Here is a 22163-nt window from a genome sequence, read left to right as displayed (position 1 = left end):
TCATTTTCCTGCTTAGAACATTTCCATTGCCTCCTGTTGCATGAAGAAGAAAATCCACACAGTCTCACTTCTCACTCCCGAGGTCCTGCGTGATCTGGCCCCACTTTCTCTGACCTCATCCTATGCCCCATCCACCTTCTTGAATGCACTTCGTCCACATTGGACTTAGAATCCCATGCACAGCCAAGTTCTTTCCCTACAAAGGACGTTGGCACCGTTCTCTCTGCTTATGATATTTTTCTTTTTCCTCTTCTCCTGACTGGCTCTTCTTTCTAAGAATAAGTTTCCCCACCCCAAAGCAAACTTATTTTACACCTGCAATGTTTTTACTTTTTAATTGAAGCACCTGTGTACCTCTCATAGAATATATATGCTGTAATTATTTTCGTGTTTTTTTGGTTTTAGTCATTTATTGCCTCTCTGTCCTACTGGAATGTAAACTTGGTGAGGGCAAGACTTTATTTCGTAGTATATCCCCAGTGTCTATGACATATCAGACATATAATAAACATTGGTTCAATGGATGTATAACTGTTTATTTTATAGATGAGGTAAGTAAGGTTTAGAAAAGTAAAATAACTTGCCTGGGGTCATGGAACGGGTTCAGGGCAGAGCACAGATTGGCACCAGCAGTCTGACACCACGCCTACGAGTAAGTCACAACATGGAAGCGCTAGTATTCCCACCAACAGAGCTGCAGATAAACAACCTCCCTTGACTTAGAACCTTTGTATGGAGTATCTCAAAGTCCTACCAGATAAAATACCCCTAAAAAGGAGATGGAAGGGCAAGGAGTAACCACATTACTTCCATTCCATAGATTAGGAAACTGAAGCATGACTGATTCAGTGCTTTGTGTGACACGTGGTCAGTTTTCTAAAATCAGAAGCCTCATTACTCAAAATATAGGTTTGCCCCTTACTGCTTACGGTGTGCTTCCTGGAACAGCCACACAGGGATCACGTGGGAGCTTGGTAGAAATGCAGACGCTCAGGCTGCACCCCAGACTAACTCAGTCAGAATCTGCATTGTAGCGAGACCCTCCAGTGATTCCTACGCACATTCAAGTTTGAGAAGTACTGACCGAGACCATTTTAAAAGACACAGTCCTCTACTGACTCCAGATAGAACCACCAGCACTTCCAGACGTCATGCCAGTTTCTTCTGAACAAATTGCAGGCCTGGTTTCTCAAGCCAGTCTCCTAACTGGAGGGCAGGCTGACGTCAGCGTGGCTAGTCCACGGCCCATCACTGCCAGTCTGCACTCTCTAACACCAGGCCTCCCGATGTCTGGCCCAGTCCACTCTCTGGAACTCGTGTCCCCAGCACCACCCCACTTGGCTTTGGACTTCCATTCTTCCCTGTCTAAAAAAAAAAAAAGAAAAAAATAATTCCCCTGACAAACCTCTTCTCCCAGGTAAAATAGAGCCTCTCTGTTAGAATGAGAAACCAGCTAACTGCTAAAAGTAGGTGGATAGTTCTAATTATAAGCCCTACCCCTCACTTTTAACTTTGGACTTTCTTAGGTCTCCAAATTGGCAGGTACAATAATGCCCTGCCCCCAGGTCTGAACACCTAACTCAAGTTTGGGACCCCTTCTCCATCTCTATCTGTCACTGCCCAAATTGTCCAACCCTCAGCCTCTTTCATTTCAAGTTCAATGGCCTCCGAGGTCAAATTGCTAATGAATAGCAAAGTTGGGATTAAAATTTAGATCTCACTGACCCAGCACGTCTGTAATGAACCACTAAGCCAAGAGATAATACTTGGACTAAGGAAAGCTTTTCTAGCAATTTCACTAAATTGTGTTCTTTAGAAGTTTTAGGAAAGTGCTTAATTGTTAAACCCAATTCTAGAAATCTTTAAAAAGTTCCCAATATTCTGTCTTCAAGGAAGACCTAGATCCAATCCTCTTGGGTATGAATGGAGAACAATTGACCAAATCCCATCGAGAGGAAGGAAATAAAACCTTGGCCATCCATTTAGGCCAGAAGTTCTCCAAGTATAACCTAAAGTATCATTCACTAAGATCATGCCTGTGTAGTATTTGTGTTTATAACATATCACTGCTTCTTTTTTTTATCCCTTGGGAGTAATAAATTGTTATGTATCACTTCTCTCAATGATGTTATACCAAAGTGTTAACTCTTCTCATTGATTCTGTTAAGATACAAAATATAGACTTCTAGAGCTGGAAGTCACTCAAGATTTTTTTTTTCTTTCTTTCTTATTTACAGATGTGGAAGAAAAGGCCCAAAGAAATGAAGTAATTTGCTCAAGCTCAAAAGTCTTATTAACCAAGGTATGGGCTTCGGAGTCAGAATGGTTTTAATACCGTGTATTGACTGAGTGATGAGAAAACTACTTAACCATTCGCTAACACTCGGTTTCCTCATCGGTGATGGGGATAGCAACACACTGAAATGTATTATTACTGTATTATGTCAAGTTATATACTACTATAGCATATATTATATAATACTGTTATTATATAATAACACTAGTAGTGTCGTGAGAGGCAAATGGGGTAACATATGTAAAACGCTTAGTACACATAGCACAAGGGATGAATCATCGTCACATGATCATTAACTCAACAGAGAAGAACTGAGACCTTATGCTTTTTAACTCTGCCACACAAATGATCTCTCTGTGTGTGTACAGATGGGTCCCACATGCACGTCCAGCTCCAGGGCCATCCCAGGCCCTCCCACTAAGTCAGATCAGACAAACCCCAGAGGAGGGGTTTGCCAACCAAACATTTGTTAAACAGTAAATAGTCGCAATATGAGGCCTATTTATTGCCGTCAGGACCTACGTTTGTGTTTATAGAACTTAAACAGAGTTATGTTTGGAAAAAGCTGCTAGCCTGAGTGACCCTCAGAAAGAATGGCCGTTTACAATTACTCTCAAGAAGGTCTGATGACTAAGCACCTTTCCGGTGGCATCTTGGTGAATGACTCGTAGAATGAGAGTCTATCTAAGTAAAATTAGGAGGTTGGAAAAATTTAGAAGTCGAATTCATTACGGGCCCTAATGAAGTTAACCTAACGTCACACATAAAGATAACAGCTAACGAGAAAAAGGTAACCGTGAGTGTGTGAAAGCCATACTATAACATGGCCTTTTCTATAAAATATAAGTTCAACACATTTATTTGATCTTCTTAGGAAGTCAGGTTCGTGAAATAACAAAGGGTGATTTGTGACGGTGTGTATGAGGAAGTAAATTGCATGGAGAAAAGGAAAGGGCTTAGAGAGAAGGAAAGGGCTTGGAGAGAAGGTATTAGAAAATGTGAAGAAGAAAGGTCTCCTGAGATTACCTATGTTTTATAGTTTCTTTGGAGTGACAATTCTGTTTGTATTTTTTCTATTATCTCCAAAAATAAATAAACCCCAAAGAGACCTGTAAAACTCTGGCATGCAAAAATGCTGCTACGCTAATTTTGAAAGACACACACATTACTCTGGATTTCTTTAGGAAAGTCAAAATCCCATGACTGATATTATTGTTCTTATAGGAACAAAAGTTCCTCTAGACCAGTGCGTCTTGATTTGGGCCACTTACTGGCATGACTTAGGTGGCTTTACAGAAACACTAATGACTGAGGCCCACCCCAGGGATTCTGATGTCTTTGGTTTGGGGTGTGAGCTGGACATTCATATTTGTAAAAGTCTCCCTAGGTGATGCTAATATATGTGAACTATTGTTCTGGTGAGCTTGTTAAGAGGTGTACTCCCTTTTCTGTTATTATTAACTAGTACAGAGTTATGCTAATCAAGCTTAAGTGTTGCTTGAATATAAATAAAATTAAAACTGTCTTTGGAGACTATCCATTCCTTCTTTGTGGCCAAGACAATTGCTAGAAGAACAACATACACACATATTTTAAGAAGTGCTCTTCCACTCTGAAGCACTTGAAATAGAGCTCCAGTACTTCCTGGGGAAAATACCCCTCTTTCCTTTACCATTTTTAGCATCAACTTGAACGTCAAAATTCTATCATGATTTTTCTTATAAATTCAGTCTTTTCATCCATTCAGAAACTGTCTATTGAGTAAATAAGCAAGCGATAACTGTAGTAGCCATTGGGCACGTTATGTTCAACAAATATCCATGGTCTATGGGAGAATATACATAGACAGGTGACCACACCACTTCTGCTCAGTGACTTAAAGGATATTGGCAGGGAGGTTCTGCGTGCAGAACCGTGGAAGCCCACAGGAGGAGTGCTTCCTACAGATAGGGGAGATGTGCTGGGCTTCCTAGAGAAAGGTAAACAGGTAAACACAGGAGAGCAGAATTAGCTACGCGAAGGTCGCCGTTGGGGAGAGCGCTGGGCAGAAGGGAGGGCATGTTTGCAGGCCTAGAGGCATGCTAGCCATGAGCACGTTTGCAGGCCTAGAGGCATGCTAGCCATGACACATATGAAGAAATAAAAGAAGTTTAGTAGCATCAGAGCCTAAGCTACAGGAGGAGTTGTGTGTGACAGTCAGAGGGAAGTGGTCCTCCAGTGAGCGATGAGGCTGGAGAAGTAGGCGAGGTCCAGGGACATCATGCAAGATCTTGAAACTATTTTAAGTGTCTGTTTTTTTCCTAAATGAAATGGCAGAAAGATCGGTCTTTCAGTTAATGTAGGGGAATATTATATAATTGGACTTGAGGGTTTTTTTTTGTTTGTTTGTGTTCGATCGTTTTTGCTGCAAAGTGGTGGATACCTTGAGGGTGGAAAGCTGGAGTCAGAAAGACCAGTTTAACGTGAAGTTTTAAGTGATCAATTTAAAGATCAGTTTAAGTGAAAAATGATAGTGGCCTAGTATAGAAAAGGAGCAGCACAGACAGGGAGAAATGAGCATATCCGCGAGTCGGTAGATGATGACACTCGATGGGATATGATGACTGATTTCATTGAGGGTGAGGGACGCTGAAGAGTCAGGTTATGTGCAGGTTCTTGGACCAAACCAACCACATGAAACAGAAGGGTGTACAGATTTGAAAGAGATTATAATAGGCTCTGTTTTGCATAGTAAAGAGTTTGAGATGCAGGTGGGGTATCCAAGTGGCTACATCCAGTGGCCGTTGTCCCAGTGGGTGTTATGGCCCTTACGGGAAGAGTCTAGAGGGCCAGTGTCAATTTAGGAATCGTCAGCACGTGGATGGTAGTCGAGGTGAGGGGGTAAATGGACTTCAGCTCTAACAAGTGTACAGAGCAAGAGAGAAAGTGAGTTCCGAGAACCTCCAACATTGAAGAAATGGGCAGAGTCAAAAAAGCTTGGAAAGGAAATTGAGAAGAGACAGCAAAGAAGAAGGAAAATCAAGGAGTGAGATGGAACAGCATTAAGGCAGAAGAGTTTTAAGGAAGGTAGAGCCAGTTGTGCTGTAATAAACAGCCTGACGCCATTTTTGATGTTTGACTTCTGACAGCATTCGAGCCCTACCATCTCCCACAAACGAGCAGGCCCAGAAGAAAGCCCGGGAGCTTCCTCTTTTGGCACCAGCAGAAAGTTCAAACCATGCCAGGTCCTGTTAACACACAGGAACCCTCACCGCAGCCCCACTCCCTAACCACCGTGAAACCCCAGGCCAGACTCCTTTCCCTGGTCTCTCGAGCCATTTGAAGATCAACCTGAGATTCTGATTCTCTCTCTCTCTCTCTCTCTCTCTCTCTCTCTCTTCCCCCCCCCCCCCCGAAAGCCTCATTATGCGAGTAATAAACCTTTTCATACTCTCTTGGTCTGTATATGGCACCACTAGTTGTAACATCCAATCCAAAGTTTAGATGGGAGGGTCCACCCTCTCTCACGGTGACCACAACATAAGGCAAATATTCCCATGAAACAGGGAAGTCCAAGAAGAGTCATTGCATCGGCAGCAGGCAGGTCCATGGCAGGCTCTGCTTTAGTGCGGGGATGGAAGTAGAAACCTTAGCGTCAACGGGAAGGACAGAGAGGATGGCAGTGAATACAGACAACGCTCTCAACAAGTTTCACTGTAAAAGGGAGCGAGAAAGATAGAGCGGTAGTTGGAGGGGACAGTGGATCAATAAAAGGCTCTGGGTGTTTGCGTTTGAACCCGAGAGAGGCCAGAGCACAGCCACAGAGAAGTAACCAGGTGAGAGGAAGAGAGGGTTCCGAGGTGGGAGAGAGAAGGTAAATGGATTGAGATCAATTTGAAAGAGGTGAGATGGACTCCAGAGCAAAGGTGGAGGAATTCATTTGAAACAAGAAGAAGGGGAGAATGGGACTGGCTTGCAGGTGAGCTTGCACACCTGTGGGCAGACCCGTGCACTCTAGAGAGTGAGGTGATATGTTGGAAGGTAGGGAGGAGGGGTCAGGCTTTCAGTAAGAGACGGTGCTTGTCCCCAAAACTTGGAAGGATTTGGACACGGGGTGGAAGGGCCATGCCCCCTTCTGACTACTGCCTTGGCCTGCTGGTCTCTTCTTGGTTTGCCTATTTAGAAAGATCTGCCTAGACGTCCTTTTTCCCTCTTTGCCCCCACACAGATTGCTATAATCTATTCTTTATAGCGCACTTCATTATCTTGTCTTTAACTGTTTATCCATTTACCTCATTACAGAGTCTAGAAAACGTAGCAAGTATAAATAAGCAGAAAAAGGAGAGTAATATTCCCTATAAACCTACTACCTTAGATTATGATTATTAATATCATAAACATTGCAGCAATTGAAAAAGTGATAAAAATATACTTTTAATATGGAAATAGGGACCATGCCATTTATAACAACTACTTTCTTGCTTTTATCCACTTAGCATTGATTGTATAGTGAACGTTTTCCCATGTCTTCAATATTCCTCCAAACATCTTTAAGGGTAGTAGGATGTTTCATGACATGGCTGTACCATCCTACGGCTGTACTAGATGGGAGCCATTTATTTCTGTTTTACTGATTATTTTTTTGCCGCCCAACATCCATTTACCCTCCTTCTCAATTTTCCTCTGGGGAATTGGGGGCATTTGGGTGATGCTGACATCCGCTATGATTTCAAGGTCAAAGTCCTTACCCTAGGACTCAGCCACTGCATTTCCCTATCCTCGGGGATTATTTTCAGTGTGGGCAGAGCCACCCTCAAATTCCAGGAAGAGGGACAGGGAATCCAGGGGCCAGGAGGAAGTGCCTACCTGTATCCACATCCCCTTCCACGCTCTGCTTCCAGGAGAAATAACACACATGGAAGAGACCGTGGAGGCTGTGGGCTCCTTGCGGCCAGAGTCTTGGTCTAATTCATGTATGTTTCTGCACTCCAGCCCCAAGACTGGCATAGAGCAGGCAGGTGATGTGCCACCTGCAGCGGTGCCCTCCTAGCCAACCCCTCGTTGAATGGGACAAAGCTTAGACAGGTTGGATAGAAAAGTCAGACCCAGTACTTATATTTTTCTCTTGAAACAATGGACTTGAGAAGAAGCAGGCAGATAAGGTACTTGTGGTAGTTGTTTCCTACTTTTAAAAAGAGACGAACAAAAAGGAATATCTAGGACATGTATTCAACTTCATAGTTTGTGAAAGGCTTTCAGTACATTACCTACTTTCAGCCTCCAAACAACACTGTTCGGTAGAAATAATTACCACCCATTCCACTGTGGATGCGAAAGTTGAGTACTTTGTTCAGGCTGTGAATCTGACCATCAGGGGGGTTTTTCCACTACTTCTAGAACTGCATAAAATTAGTGTGTGCCCACTCAGTCTGGATCTCCCTGCCTGCTTTTCCTAATTTCTTCTCCTCCTGCCTGCATGTCCTAGAAAGAAGCTGAGGGCTCCATCTGTACAACTCTGGGCTCTTTCCACCAAGCACAGAACAAGGCTGACATAGTTTATTGCGTAAACACAGGGGCAAGTGACAGTGATTTACACTCGACTTGCAAACTTCTGATTACCAACCCGCCGCCTGCTATGTAAACAGGTATAAACTAAGATTTAAATCAGTTTACACAGTGTGGTAAATAACTGAATCTGTCCTCAACGCGGTGCTTGCGAATGTAAATGTTTAAGCCCAAACCAACGCTGAGGTTGTGATGCAAGTTTCCAGGTTTCTCAACCAGAAAAGTTCTGCCCATGAAAGGTCCTTGTGTGTCCTGCCTGGGGTGGAGACGCAGGGGAGGCAGAAACCCCACAGTTTTGGGGGGGAGTCTCACTGGGCCGAGAGAGCTGGAAATATCTCTTCACCCCTGATTCTTCCTGCTCCTGAGACTTTTCTCTCCGCCCACTCCCCGCCCCCCCCCAATTATTTTTCACTGCACTGTTCTGCAGACATCTGAGGTGGGTTCAGGTATGTGAAAATGAAGGCAAGAAGAGAAAGGAAAAAAGCAGCTTTCAGGCTAGTTGTAAGACCATTTCCACTTCAAGATGACACCACACTCATTGCCTGTCAACATGTGACTGTGCAAATTAATCTAGATGCTATGAAAATCACATGCAAATATGTTTCGGTTGTCAAAAGCTGTGCAGGTTAACTAGACCTGCTAGAATCTACTGAACCAGAGTGCTGCCTCCTATAAATGTTTCATGAGTATCATTCATGTTCCAATCATCCTGACTTTTGTCTTGGGCTAGGAGGGGGAAGGGGGTCTTGCCTCTCCCCCTCTCAGCTGTGAGGCTGGGCTTTTTCTGGAGTGTTAGGCCCTGGGTGAAGCCAGACTCAATCGCCCCACGTTAAGACGGCTGGGTATTGACCAGAGAAGGGTGAATATGAACCAGAGAGTAAGTCTCCAGATTTTCTTCTGCTCCCTTAGGGAATTCTCACTTACAAGTCAAGTCTGTATCTCCTGGCATCATCGATAAATCTCCAGCTAGGATTTATAGTTTAAAAAAAAAAAAAAAATCGTAAAAAAAACCACCTACTACGGTTAGACTTTTAATGAAGTCCTGGATAAGAAATGAATCTCATTTTCTCCCGTACTGACATAATTTATGGCAGGGAAAGAAGAGCTACTATTTACTGAGTACAAGGAGTTTCCTTTTCTGAAAGCTTTCTGTCTGTTCAGAAAAGGGTTCTTTTTCTGAAGCCATTTATTGAGCAGTTGGCACAAGGCAGACATTAGGCTGGATGTGTGTTATCTCGGTTAATCCCCTCTCCCCCAACACTGATGTGGGCAGTATCCCCAATGTACAGAGGAGCCTGAGACGCAAAGAGGGAAGTACCTTTGCTTGAGCTTACTGAGCAGATAAAGGGGGGATAACTGGGATTTGAACCTCAGCATGACTCTCTTCAAAGCCCTTCCTCTTAAATATGCTGTAAAGCTTTTGTTCTTTCTGATCTGCCACACTTTCAGAAGAAAGGCAGCACTCTGATTTCTGGGAGTATGTACACAAAAGCCCAGGAAGAAGAAAGCAGACTAATAACAATACTAATAGCGAATACAGACTGAGTGTTTTGCTATAAAAATGTTTACTGAATCTTATGCTTGATACACATTAATTTATAGAGCCCCCACATCAGCCCTACCAGGTAGGTATTATTACTTTTATGCTCATTTTACAGATGAGAAAGACTGAGGCAGAAAAAGAACCCTTCCCAGCATCACACAGTCTGAATTGGGGAACAGCCCAGGCAGTTTCTCCCAGAGCCACCGTCATAAGCCCCCAACTGTCCTGACGAGGAAGTTCCCACACACAGTTGGATGTGGGGAACCTGTGTAATACTTGGGCGTCTCCTAACACTTACTTTAAAAGACAACGACAGTTAGGGCAGAGATTCTTCTAGAAAGCACCTAGGTGAGACTGCAGGATCTCTTATGGGAAAGAATATCTTTACAGAAAGCACAGTCGGCTAACCTGCCTGTCATGAGTGGGGAATACACCTGTGCAGGTAAAGAGAGATGATGCAGAAAATCAAACAAACACAACAAGCAATGAACAACCTCGAAGGCCTTAATATCATGCCCCCCAAAATGGTCTGGGATTCACCAAGAGGGAATCGGAACAAGGTGCGCGTGTAGAGAGAACGGCAAGGACCAGCGACGATCCAACTTACTTCCTGACTTTACTCTCCGTACTTCCCGCCGCGTAGTAGCCCGGTTTGCATTCGTATCTGCAGATGGAGCCCACATCGTGGTGGCCCTGCAGGCAGCGTGGCAGGAGCCAGTCGGCGTTCGGGATGACAGGGGGAGCATCACACTCCAGCTTGCAGTAGGCTTCGGGGAGGGACCAGAGCCCATCTTCAAGACAGGTCAGCCATGGGCTCAGTCCTGACTCCAGGAAAGAGAAGCACAGGGTGCTTAGAATAGAGAGTCCAGAGGTACGACAGGAGCGGAAAGAACCCACACCTGACAGCACGTTGGAATTCTTAGAGGCTGCATTATTCTTTGTGAGGCAACTTCTCTAAAATCTCAGGTCAGCTGTTTCTATATTTTTACCCAGAGAACATCCAATGTGACCTATTATACAGAATAGAGGTCAAATAACTATTTCTTGACCTCAGTGAAAGAAGGGCTAATAACAAAATCATTAAATCGCTTCCTAACTACAAATAATAAAAATATTGCAATGACGGCATCCTGGAAAGCATTATAATAATAATAATAATACATTACCCTTTTATAGTGCTTGTTATAGACTCTGTTCTAAGCACTTTACACGTATTAACTTGTGTAAATTTCAAATCTCAAGCAACCCTGTGAAACACATACCATTATGACCCCCTGTTTTGCAGGTGAGGAAATTGGGTTTAGGTAACTTGCCCAAACTAGGAAGAGGCAGAGGCAGGGGTTGAACTCAGGCAAAGCTCGATGCTTAAACACCACAGCACATGCCTATATGGTCTCTCCAGGTTGCAATGCGTGGACTTCCCAGAGTTGCATCACCAGCCCACCCCAGACCTTTTAAATCCAGATCTGTCAGCACACCGCTCAGGAAGTTGTGTTTCTAACACACCATCGTTAGGCATACCGAAGTCTGAGAAGAGGTAAGGAGCAGGGTGTGGGTCAGTTACAGCCGGTCCCTCCTCGTCTTCTAACTAGCACCACCGCCGGCAACAAGTCTCGTAACTGTGTTCTTGTGTATAAAATAGAACTAAAAGCATCTAACTCGTAGGATGGTTATAAACATTCAGTTAAAAAGGTACTTGGTCACGTGTATCTTTACTATCGTTATTATCAGGAAACTGTCTGTTGGCTTGACCCTCGAGGACCTACACTCAAATAAAAACTGGGGAAATTCTTAATTTCTGTCGTGAATGAGTTCCTGAGCCAGCGCTAATTCCAGGTCGTGGAGACAAAGAACGGTGTTGGGCTGGGGGACTTCGGTGGTATGACCAGAAAGAGGGTGGCACAGCAGAGCAAATGGGAAGAGTACTGGGGCGAAGGAACGATCCCCAAAGCACCCCCAAAGAGAGGGGGACTGAAGGGAACCCGCATACACTTCCCGGTCGGACACACAATACCTTGCAGCTTGGCCGGTGGGATGCAGGACACTGAGCAACGTTTCAGAAAGCCTGTTCCCTCTGAGCAGGAGAAGGTTGCGTAGTTCACCAAGGACGGGTCGGGGACGCCACAGTCGAGGGGCACACAGCCCACCGCCCGGTCCCAGTGCCCAGAGGAACACGTGAGCAGAATGTCCTTCTAGAAACAGAATTTGCCTCTGTCACAGTCACATCAAAAGGCTTATCGAAATAGTTTCCCAGTGATTATTTGTGCAAACATTCCAAACAGGTAAACATTCTTTTGCCTGTCTCCATCTTTATGCCTTATTGTCTGAATAGACAGTCTCACAATACCCAGGTACGCTGCTGATGGAAGGCGCCTGTTTGTGTAAGAGAATCATTAAATGGAGATGCTCCTCCAGCCAGGTCTTGGCTGCCCTCCTGATTGGCTCTCTACCCTTGTTCACCCTGCTCTGTGCCCAGGGACGCTGGCCCCTGTGGATTTCATACCTCTGACTCTGGCTTGGGTTCAGCCCCCAGGACACACTAGGAGACTGGAGAGGCAGGGAGGAAGGGGAGGTCAGGGTGCTTATTCCTCCTGCTCCGTCCCTAGGGTATGGCTGCAGGCTGGCTCCATCCTTTGGCAGCCCTTCCCACACAGCTCCTGTGCTCACTTCCGGTGGGTTCTCTAACTGCTCCCCACAGTAACGTTCCAGGCTTAGGGGTGATGACCGAGCTCCTTCACCCTGGGGACTGCGCCATCTCCTTGGAACTTCCCTATATCCTGCCACCACCTTTGTGAGTCATCCCCTTACGAAATTCTCTCAAATTGCCCACTTTCAAGCATGTCATCTGTTTCCTGCTCGGACCCTTACTGATAGGCCAACTGATGGTGTGACTGAACACAATCACCTCCAATGAGAATGGTGCATGATACCTAAGAACCGCTGAGGCACCTTCCAAACTTTGTGGTTAAATGTGAGAGATTTCAGCCATTTCCCTGGGCCTTTCCTTCCTGAAGGGCAGCCCTCGAGTTCATCACCACTAAACAAATGAAGAGATGTTTATTAAGCACCTGGAAAGGCCAGGTTCTGCACCAGGTTTAGAGGAACAAGACACTGGTAAGGAGCTAATAATCTACCAGCAGAACGAATCACAGATGTAGGAGTGGCTCAGAAAACATCTGAAGGGGGAAGAATGTAAAGAAGGGGGAGAGAGAGAGAGAGAGAGAGAGAGAGAGAGAGAGAGAGAGAGAGAGAGAGATACAAAGGAAGGAAAGGAAAATGCAAGAGATACACTTTTAGTTGTTATATCCTACCCCCCTCCACAACAATTTGAGAGAATATTAAGAATGCAAATGATGAAATGAAAGAAATAGGAAACGGGGACCAAAAACAAAGAAAATATAAATATGTAAAGAATACAGCAATATCGAGTGTGTGTGTGTGTGTGTGTGTGTGTGTGTGTGTGTTTGTGTGCTTGTTCTGCAGTAGTGAGACTTCTCTATGGGGGCTGGGGGGGACTGCCCATCCCTGGGCAGGAGGGAGCATGTAGGGAGAGGTTCACAGAGTAGGTGACACAGGAATTGGCCTTTGAAAGATGAGTGGGACCTCCCAGGAGCAGAGGGGAAAGGGGGAGAAGAAAGTGTTCAGGGTGTGGGGAACAGAATGAGCAGGCACTGAGAGACCTGGAAGCTCATAGCTTGTTGGGAAAAAGCACAGCAGTCACTCTAGCCAATAGGTTACCAAAGGTCAGAGAGGGTGGGGGTGAATCTGTGACTCAGCCAGCCATCCCGCCAGGAGACCACAGTGGCCAAAGCCGAAGGTAAAATGACTGGTAAAGCACCTGTCACCCCTGACACTCACTGCTTCCCAGTGTTTCCCTGCTCCCTGCCAGAGGGACCCAATTCAAAGCCAGACACATTTTTCTGTTTAGTTTCAGTGCCTGTGTCAACAAAAAGCAAATATCCCCACTGTCTTGTGATCACCAGCCGGGATTGTATAATTTCCTTAGTGGGGCCAGTGTCGGGTGACACGAGTGGTCAGGTCATCTGGAGAGCTGACTCCACCATATGGTTGGTGAAGAGTGAGCCCCCACCTTCCTCCCCCCAACCCAGATTCTGCCCCTTACACACTTATCACAGCCTGAGAGCCTGGCTCAAACCACGAGGATCATATAGAAAAAACGTCTCTCAAATGCTGCATATATCGCCTGGTTTTTCTCCTGGCTTCATGAAGTATTGTCCATTTTTCTCTGGAAGTTGCTCCTAATTTTAATGCATTGTAAACACTGTCTTTTCTTCTCTCCCTTTCTTTATTTATCATACAAATGCATTCAGTCCCCACGTTTTTTGTTTGTTGGTGTTGTTCTTTTTCATTTTTTCCGTCTCTTTTCTAATGCAAATTAAGCTGGGTTAAGAACAGGTAGGTGATAAGAGCTCCGCATTTCCACCAAAGCCTCATAGACCAAGGATGCCTCAAGGTTTATTAAAACTGTTTGTCTCTATACAAAACCTAAGCCATGTGAAACCAAAGATGGTGTCTTTAAATTCTATCTCTAAGCCAGTGAAAATCTCCCATGCAGTCAACTGGTACAAGATGGGAAAAAAAAAAAATCTGCCCTTACAAACCACTGATATCTACTAATCATACTGCCACTTTTTCCTCATGCCACATCTTTCTGGGTCTCTCCTAAAGTACCATTATCTCGTGCCTAATGCATCCTTTCTTTATCTTATGATCGTGTTTTCTAATGGCAGATTTCAAGTTTAAATTGCTCTGTTCTGTAGACAACTGAAAGCTCTCTAAAGGAAAGAGGGAAAACAAAATTTTTGGTTTAGAAGACATCCTCTCGCTCAGAATAATGGCCACTTAATAGAGTGTCAGGAGCCTTGTCATTTTGCTAGAAACTTAAATTATTTCTAGTCTTCATAATAACTCAAATGACATAAATACTTCTGTTCTAATTATTTTACAAATGTAGAAACAAACTTAAAGAGGTTAGTCTCTTTTGCTTATGTGTTTGTTTGTTTTTACCTAAAAATCACACACCTCATAAACAGTAGCGCCAAAATTTCATTCCAGGTCTGCCTCCCGAGCCATGATCATAAGTAAGAAGTTCTACTACCTCCAAATCACCTTGAAATCCTGGAAATGGTGCTGTGGTAGCTTGTAGAAACTTGGAACGTTCAGTCAAAGCTAGGATCATGATAGAATCCCCACCTCAGTAACAGAGGGAAGAAATGCAGACTGTTTTCCTTCAGCCTTGTTGTAAGAAGGGCTGGGGGTCAGACAATGAAGCACAGACAAGCTGACGGCAATGTAGCTTGCCTGCAAATTGTGGGTGAGGCTAAACTGTGGCATTCTCATCTTGAAGGCAAAGGTGGGGACCGTGTTTTCTGACAGGAAGACCAGAACACGGGAGCAGAATGGAATAAGCATTCCAGTCTACCGGTGCCCTGGCAAGAAACTGACACCCTAGGTAATGGGACCTGCCCATGCTCAGATGTTCCTTTCTATAAAGCCATTTCTATAAAGCCATGCTTCTCCTTCTTTGTTGGAGTCCTCGCTGTTCCTTTCAAATGACTTAAAAACACTTGCCCTTCCACGATCGGGCCAGGAGAGGAGCATGAGAACCTTCGCTCCCCAGGAACTTGGTCCTGATGACCGTGGGTTTCCAACTCACCTTCAAGGGCCTGAGGTACTGCCCATTGCTGACCTGAAGGGCAAATCCCCTTTGACAGGTGATAGCACACTTCATGTGACCTGGGCCTTCAGAGGTACAGTTCACCACCTCCGCATGATCAAGCAGCAATGGGGCACAGCTGCCCGGCTCCCCACAGGGCTGGTGAACACAGCTGGGGACGACAGAAACAGAAGCATCTTAGACTGAAAGGGAACAAACATGCAGCAGCAACGACTGCAGCTCCTTCTAGAAAGTGCCTCTAAACCAGAGAGAACAATTTTATTCCAAAACCTACATGAAACTTACCACCTCCTTCTACACGACCTGGAACCATGCAACATAAGATAAATAAGAACAGAATCAGCTAATGAGTGATGATTAGCTGACTTTCTATGGCTCTCCCAAGAGGACAACAGGGTGATGCCACAAGGCAGAGGGCACGTCCCAAAAGCTCTGGATGGCATCAGAAATGAACAGATTAGAAGGAAATCCTCAAAATATGTAACAACCAGTCCGGCTGGGCCCCAGACAATCAGAACAGACCCAGGACAAAGGTCAGGAGTGATTCGGGGGGAGGGGGGCAGGGAGGACTCGGGTTGTGTCAGCCATTAACCTTTTAGTTGTTTGATCACAGATTCATCCCAGGAGGGCCCGGATGAAGGCTCTGTGTATCTGAGATGGCAGAAAAGGCAACATTTTCCTACGGATGGGCACGGAACTATTTTCGACAACTAGGAATAGCAGTACACACCATTGACAGTAGCACCAGTTGACCAGAAATCAAGTCCATGACAGAAGAGGAAACACATACACGAGTTGCTGCCACATGCCTGGCCCTGCGCTTGCAGGACATCAGCGGAGGATTGCTGCCTGATGTCCAGGGCCAATCAAGCAAGAACTCCCCACGGTTCAGGGAGACTCAGCCGGGGCCATGATAGCAACAGACATGTGACAGAGCAAGGGGAGTTACTCCCTTGTCACCAAGGCAGAACCATAAAGGCTAACAATTTAGGGCACTGGGCCCAGGGGGTTGAATTTAAATCCTGGCTCCACCATTTACTACGGGTGTAATTTGCTTGAGTTACTCCTCCCCCCATAGGATAAGGCTAACAATGATACACATCCCACAGGGCTATGGTTGTTCCTGCTCCCCAGCAAGTGGCCCAAGTCCCACCCTCAGTGGCCTGTTTCCTGTTAGCCACCCACACTTTTTGATTTTCCCACTTCTGTACCTTTGCGCAATTTACTGAGATTTCTAAAAGGCCTTCCTTCTTCATGAAGCCCCTCCAGATATCGTCTTCCTTTGGACCTCCCAGGGAAATTTAAAAAGATAACTCCCTCCTAATGCTTCTTTTACTCTACCTTGTATTATAACCATGTATGTACGTGTGCTTGTTTTTTAGTTAATTAAGTTATTCGTCCTTTGATACACGAAGCAATTAGTGTCTAAGTATCTCCTAAGTGCTGAATATTCCAGCCAGATTATAAACTTCTTGAAGACAAATACGCTTACCCACTTTTATATTTACCATATACCTTGCTGCATAGATACAATAAAAATTTGCTGGATTAAATTTGTTCGTATTACAGACAACAGTAAGTCAATGGCTATCAAAATGGGACTCACTCCATGAAGCTTGATGGAGGAAGAAATACATGAGTTGGGGGAAAGGGGTTGTTCATTGTCAGTATAAACTCCCCCAAACTCAACGCTGATAACTGCATGCAAAACAGGATATACATCTTTATCTCTGAGTCTCTGTTCAACCTATCTGGATGAGGGATCTGAAAGCTAACTCTCCTTCATGGGATGAAATCAGAACACGTCCTTAGTAATGCTAAAAAGCTCCAAGTGCCATACATGCCACGTGCTCTGCGGTCCACAAAATGCAGTACTTCTTCATCATGTTAAATAGAGACTATTGGAAAACAGAGTCATTAACAGTTGTGGTCCATGTCAGCTTATTGCCCAGAAATTAATGTGAAATAATAGCACGTGCTTTTTTCCGCGACTCCATCCAATGATACCATGTCATCCTTGAGGATAAAAACATGCTAAGACACAAAACAAGGACTCTGAATGAGCCTCCTTCCATCAGGATGGGGTTCCGTGAACTACTGTTGCTATGACTCCCAGTGTGAGAAGTCCATCCGGCACTGGCAGCAAGGGAGGCAGACTGAGAGCACAGGGGAGGGGAAAAGCGGCATGAATAAGACCAAGACCAAAAAGAAAGAAGGAAAGAAAGAAAGAAAAACCACCAAACCCAGACCTGTTTATGAAGTGAGAAATGGTTTTAGGGCAGCTGCTGCAAATTCTTTCACTAGCTTATATTTCCATTTGCTTCCTTTTTAAGGAATTTGTTTTACGAGGACGGTGTTTGTCAGGTCGTTAGCTTCTGATGGCATCTGGTACCAATTGTAGACTTTTCTCCCTCACACCTCAACCCCAAACCCCCTTCTGCGTTTCTCTTCCACTACAAACACTGCTTTTCTGAGTGAAGTTGTGTTCTCCATTTTCCCACCCTCCCGATGCATTCTCCTCTCCACCTAAAGCTACATACGTTCAGATATCATCAAGATCATGCGAATAGTAAACATAATTAGTCTTTAAATATCTCAAAAGCTTTCTTCTTATGATTCAGACAAGTGGTAACGACAATGGCAGCCTGGAGACTTACAATGCCCCAGAGAGGTGGGAAGTCAGGTATTTGTCTTGGTTTGACATGCAAGGAAATGAAAGCTGTTTGGAGACTGGCTGGAGGCCACACAGAGAGTCGGAGGAAAATCCTCAGGCTGGATCTCAGAGCCCTCAGTCTCAGGGCCAGCCCAGACCACGAGGCCATCTCCCTGGGGAGAGGCTGCTCTCCTGTTGCTTTCTTCTCAATTCAAAAGCTAGCAGTTTAGGTCAGGGTAAGCCAAGAAGCCTCTCAGCGGGGTAGTCGGGGGGGAAACTATAGAATATTAATGGTCTGTCTTCATTTTGAGCAGTTTTCTCGAATGATAGCAAATCAAACTGGCTGGATTTGTCCAGCTGCTGCAGTTCGCAAGATGCCCTGCGAAGTGTGCTTCCTCCTTTGCCAAGAGCTCCTCACCCTCCCACCCGTTTTTTCCAGATCTTTCCTCACACCTCATCACAATGTGTTCTCAGGTAAGGATACGATGAACCCAGTCAGATGTGATTCACAGGTATTTCCATTTTAACAGGAGACAAAGTTTCAAGCCAAAGGAATGAGTTTTTCATGACGGAATTTTGAGTCCGTAGGGCCTTAGAAATCACACTCTGTAGACAGCTACCTACCCATAATCCTAACTTCGCTCTTTGTCTCTCCACGTCTCTGGATAAGCTTCTACTCTCTCTTCTGGTCCTCACTCCCCAAAGTCATTACTGTTTGAGGGTTTTAAAAAATGCCTTGGACTGAAGAATCCCTGTTCAGAATGCATTTTAATCCTAGCCTGGCTCCTCTGTATATAACGTGCTTGTGGTCACCCAGGCAGAATCCTCGCACCGTCCTGTGTAATGATGTGTGTGTCGCCTTTGGTGGTTGGGTCTGTGAGTGATGCCCGTACTTGGGAAATCTTTGTTGGCAAAATGCCATACAGGGGTGACCTTCATATGTCGTGAGGCAGGCTTTCTCAACCACAGTTGTACATTACACTCAGGACATTTTAAAAAATATAGACACCCAGATTTTGTCTCCTGGAGATTTTGATTCTGTAGGCCTGAGGTGCGATCCCAGCATCTGTGATTTTTTTTAAGTTTCAAAGCTTTTGATGCTCTCCAGGAGGGAAACCCAGCACCACCCAGGTCTGGATATGTGTAAGTTAAAATAATATATCAATACATTCCATAGGCTGAGACTATAAAATAACAAGACTGATTCCGGGAGAAACTGGCCCCATTGCTTGATCAGTGTGCTCCAATATATTATCACGTAGAAGCCATAGGATAGATCAAAAGCATAAAACATTTCCCCTATTCTGAAGAAACTTTCACTATAGCCGAAGAGAAAAAAATAATTAAATCATGTGTTACTGATTATAAACTCATGGCTGTTTCAGAGAAAGTTTTATCAGTGAGTATGATTTGATCTCAATGAATAAATAGGATTTGGAAAGGCAACATAGATATCCTGGAACGTTACCGCTGATGTTTTACAGACAGGCGGCACTCTGAACACTGAGCCAAAATTCACCATTTCCTCCCTACCACTGAGAACTGAAGGGAAAAAAAATAATAATTGAAGAAAATTCAGTACGGGTGGGTCTCAAATTTTGACTAACAAATTTAGGGAACTTATACTGAAAGGAGTCAACATCTATATTTAAAGATAGACTGAGAGGCAAATTCCCAAAGATCGCCTACACCTTTTGGTGGTGGGTGAGGAACAAGGTAAGGCTGACACCAGAAAGCAGATACTCTGCAGAGGGAGTGAACAGACCCACTATCAAACCTGTCTTGAGCTGCCTCCCAGTGCATGCCAAACCAGGCACCTCTTTTTAGTTTTCCATTCCTTGAGGCTCCTAGAGGGAAGTCGGCCAAGCTTTCAGCCAAGGCCCACATTTGGGAAACTGGGTATTTCCTGATGAATGTGCGAAGTCCTGGCCGGTCTGCCCACCACTTCCCCACAGTATTGGTCCAAGGTTCCCCTAAGGTCTGAGCCACCCTGGAGGAATTTCAGGAAGCTAACACAGTATTCCAGAGTCAATCAGAATCAATTACGTTTCTCCATGTGAAGGTTGATGGAAGACCCCATTTCTTAAATATAACTGCTGACCTTTAGCAATGATGTTAAAGGAATCACAGCTTATTAAAACGGAAATGGACCTTAAAGGTCATTCAACCCAAATTCCTCTTTTTAGAGATAAGGAAACTGAGACCAAAAGAAATGATGGGATTTCGAGCACACTAAAATTACACTATCATAACAAAGAAGCATTTAATTTTGGCTCAAACTCAAAATCAGGATGACATCAGCTCATGAATTTTTCTAGTCAGTATCCCATCATCCTCAGGCAGCCAGAAAAGGCTGACCACAGTTTGATACCTGGAACCTAGGCTAGTTGAGGAGAAACTGTCTAGCATCTGTACTATCCTTTTTGAGAAACAGCATGGTGTAATGCAGAAAGGAGCCTAACTCATGTGACCTGGGCTCCGGTCTTGACTGCCCTCTGCTTATCTCTAAACCCTTGGTTAAGTCTCTTAACCACTCTGACCCTCTGTCTGCAAATTTGTGAAATGATGGGGTTGAACTAGGTTCTCTCGACGATCCCTTCCAGCTCTAACATGGTATTTATTTTCATAGATGAGGTGATAGTGGTATTGGGGTGGGAGTTCAGAAAACCCATGAATGGGCAGGATGTGGTGGAGAACCCAAGGAGTTTCACACAATCCTTCTTGCCCAGTGTAAGTTTTTGCTTAATGTCCCAACTTTCCAGTTGTTTAGTTGAACACAATATTGTAATTCATTTATCCAAGAAGTGCCACCATTGGCCAAAGAGCAATGCCAGTGGTTTCTGTAGAAACAGCTCTTTTAAGGTTAAATAGTAAAAAAGGATCAGATTTCTCTCCATTCCCCCACTGTGTTTTATTGATTCTTATTGAAATAAGAGGGTGTGGGCTAAGAAGGAATGTATGCTCTGGATTTGGCAGCAGATGGAAGTAGGATGGATGGAATCTAGAGTGGACTAGAGAGACGGAGTCCTCATTAATCTTTCCACCACCAACAGCAAAACCAAATAATAATAATAGCATCCATCCTTAGAGAGCTTTGCTGTTTCTCCAAAACAATACAAAAAGGGGTGGTCTCGGCTCTGGCTCCCCATTTTGCCTTCTGGCCCCCTCTTTGTTCTATAGGACACAAACCATCAGCCTTCTCAGGCAGAACAATGCTGGTACTTTGAGCAGTTGCACTAAAGGATCAGACTAACTGGGAGGGGAAAATTAATTCAAGCGCTGCTCTGAAGATTCTCATCTGAGAAAAACAGAGGAATCTCAGTAGTAACTCTGATTCTTTCCTCACATGACTGAGAAATGATGAATTACTGCACAAAGCAGACTTCTCCTTCCATCCCTGGATCCTGGGAAAGCGGAAGTTTCCCCCCACCCTCTATCGAAGTCTCTGCCCCGAAGTTGGCTCCTCAAAATATCCATGTTTGGAGATGCCGATCTCTTTCTAGAAGGTGACCTATTTGTAAGTTCCGGATTGGACTCTGGTGGCCCCAGGACTGCCTAATTTGCTTTGCTCGTTTCTAATTCTGGGCACAGTTGTTACCACGCCTGGCTGTAACACTGGAAGTCCCATCCAAATGCCCCTTGTCCTGTTAAAGAGAAACAGATTTACATCACACGGCCAAAAGCACTTCCTTTCAAAGGCCCTGTCTCACCAAGTTTCAAAACCCATAGTTTTAAAGCAGATTATAAAATAGGTGGAATACCAACAAAAGAGTCAAAACAATTGCTGGCTGACAGGCAGAGAATGCGCTTCCTAGTGCTGCACCGGAAGCAGAATCACCCACTGGAAGCAACTACAAACATACGCTCTTTGCCTCCAGTGGGCATCTCCACCAGACGCCTTGCCTAAAGAAGAGTGAACACTGGAGCCCCCATTTGACTGCACCGATGAGTCCCTCCTACCTACTATTCATCCCGGGGCACTCATTCAACTATTCATTCAGGAGTGACACTTCCCCAGCCACATTCAGAGGCCAAGCCTGGGGAATAGTGAAAACATGCGGGGTTTCGTGAGGGAACAACACAGTCCTGTGAATAAAGCTTAATGGGCATGAGTTTCCATCTGCATCGTTGCTAGAACACTACCTACAGGGCAGGGAGAAGGGGTAGATGACTTTTCTGTGGCCATACAGAAGCCATGTGCAAACTCACATCTTGAGGATTTTCAAGGCAGCACCTGGAATAAGTCCCAAATTTACCTGAAATAGTAGGACCTAAAACGCATGCTGGGCCTCTCTGAGACTCTCCCTCTCTCCCCTTGGCTCCCTTTCCCTGTAAAGTTCCTGGACTCCCAACAGAAGCTCCACAGTGTTCCCAGAAGAATGTGTCAATCCTCGGTTGACATCAGATTTGGAATATTACTCCCTTCTGT

The 22163-nt window shown here is 44.7% G+C and overlaps 1 protein-coding gene across 1 annotated transcript in view; it reads right to left on the bottom strand.

Moving 5' to 3' along the window:
• Positions 1 to 22163, bottom strand: part of PAPPA2 (pappalysin 2) — a 218722-nt gene that overhangs the window by 54823 nt on the left and 141736 nt on the right. Inside the window, exons 15-17 of the mRNA XM_074322117.1 lie at positions 15061 to 15232; positions 11398 to 11575; positions 9991 to 10204 (exon numbers count right to left, since the gene is read on the bottom strand). Of these exons, the coding sequence (XP_074178218.1) occupies positions 9991 to 10204; positions 11398 to 11575; positions 15061 to 15232 (564 nt within the window). The remainder of the gene's footprint in view (positions 1 to 9990; positions 10205 to 11397; positions 11576 to 15060; positions 15233 to 22163) is intronic.

This window comes from Rhinolophus sinicus, linkage group LG17 (genome assembly GCF_036562045.2).
Source record: "Rhinolophus sinicus isolate RSC01 linkage group LG17, ASM3656204v1, whole genome shotgun sequence".
Lineage (NCBI taxonomy): Eukaryota > Metazoa > Chordata > Mammalia > Chiroptera > Rhinolophidae > Rhinolophus > Rhinolophus sinicus.
This window is presented reverse-complemented; position numbering and strand designations above follow the sequence as displayed.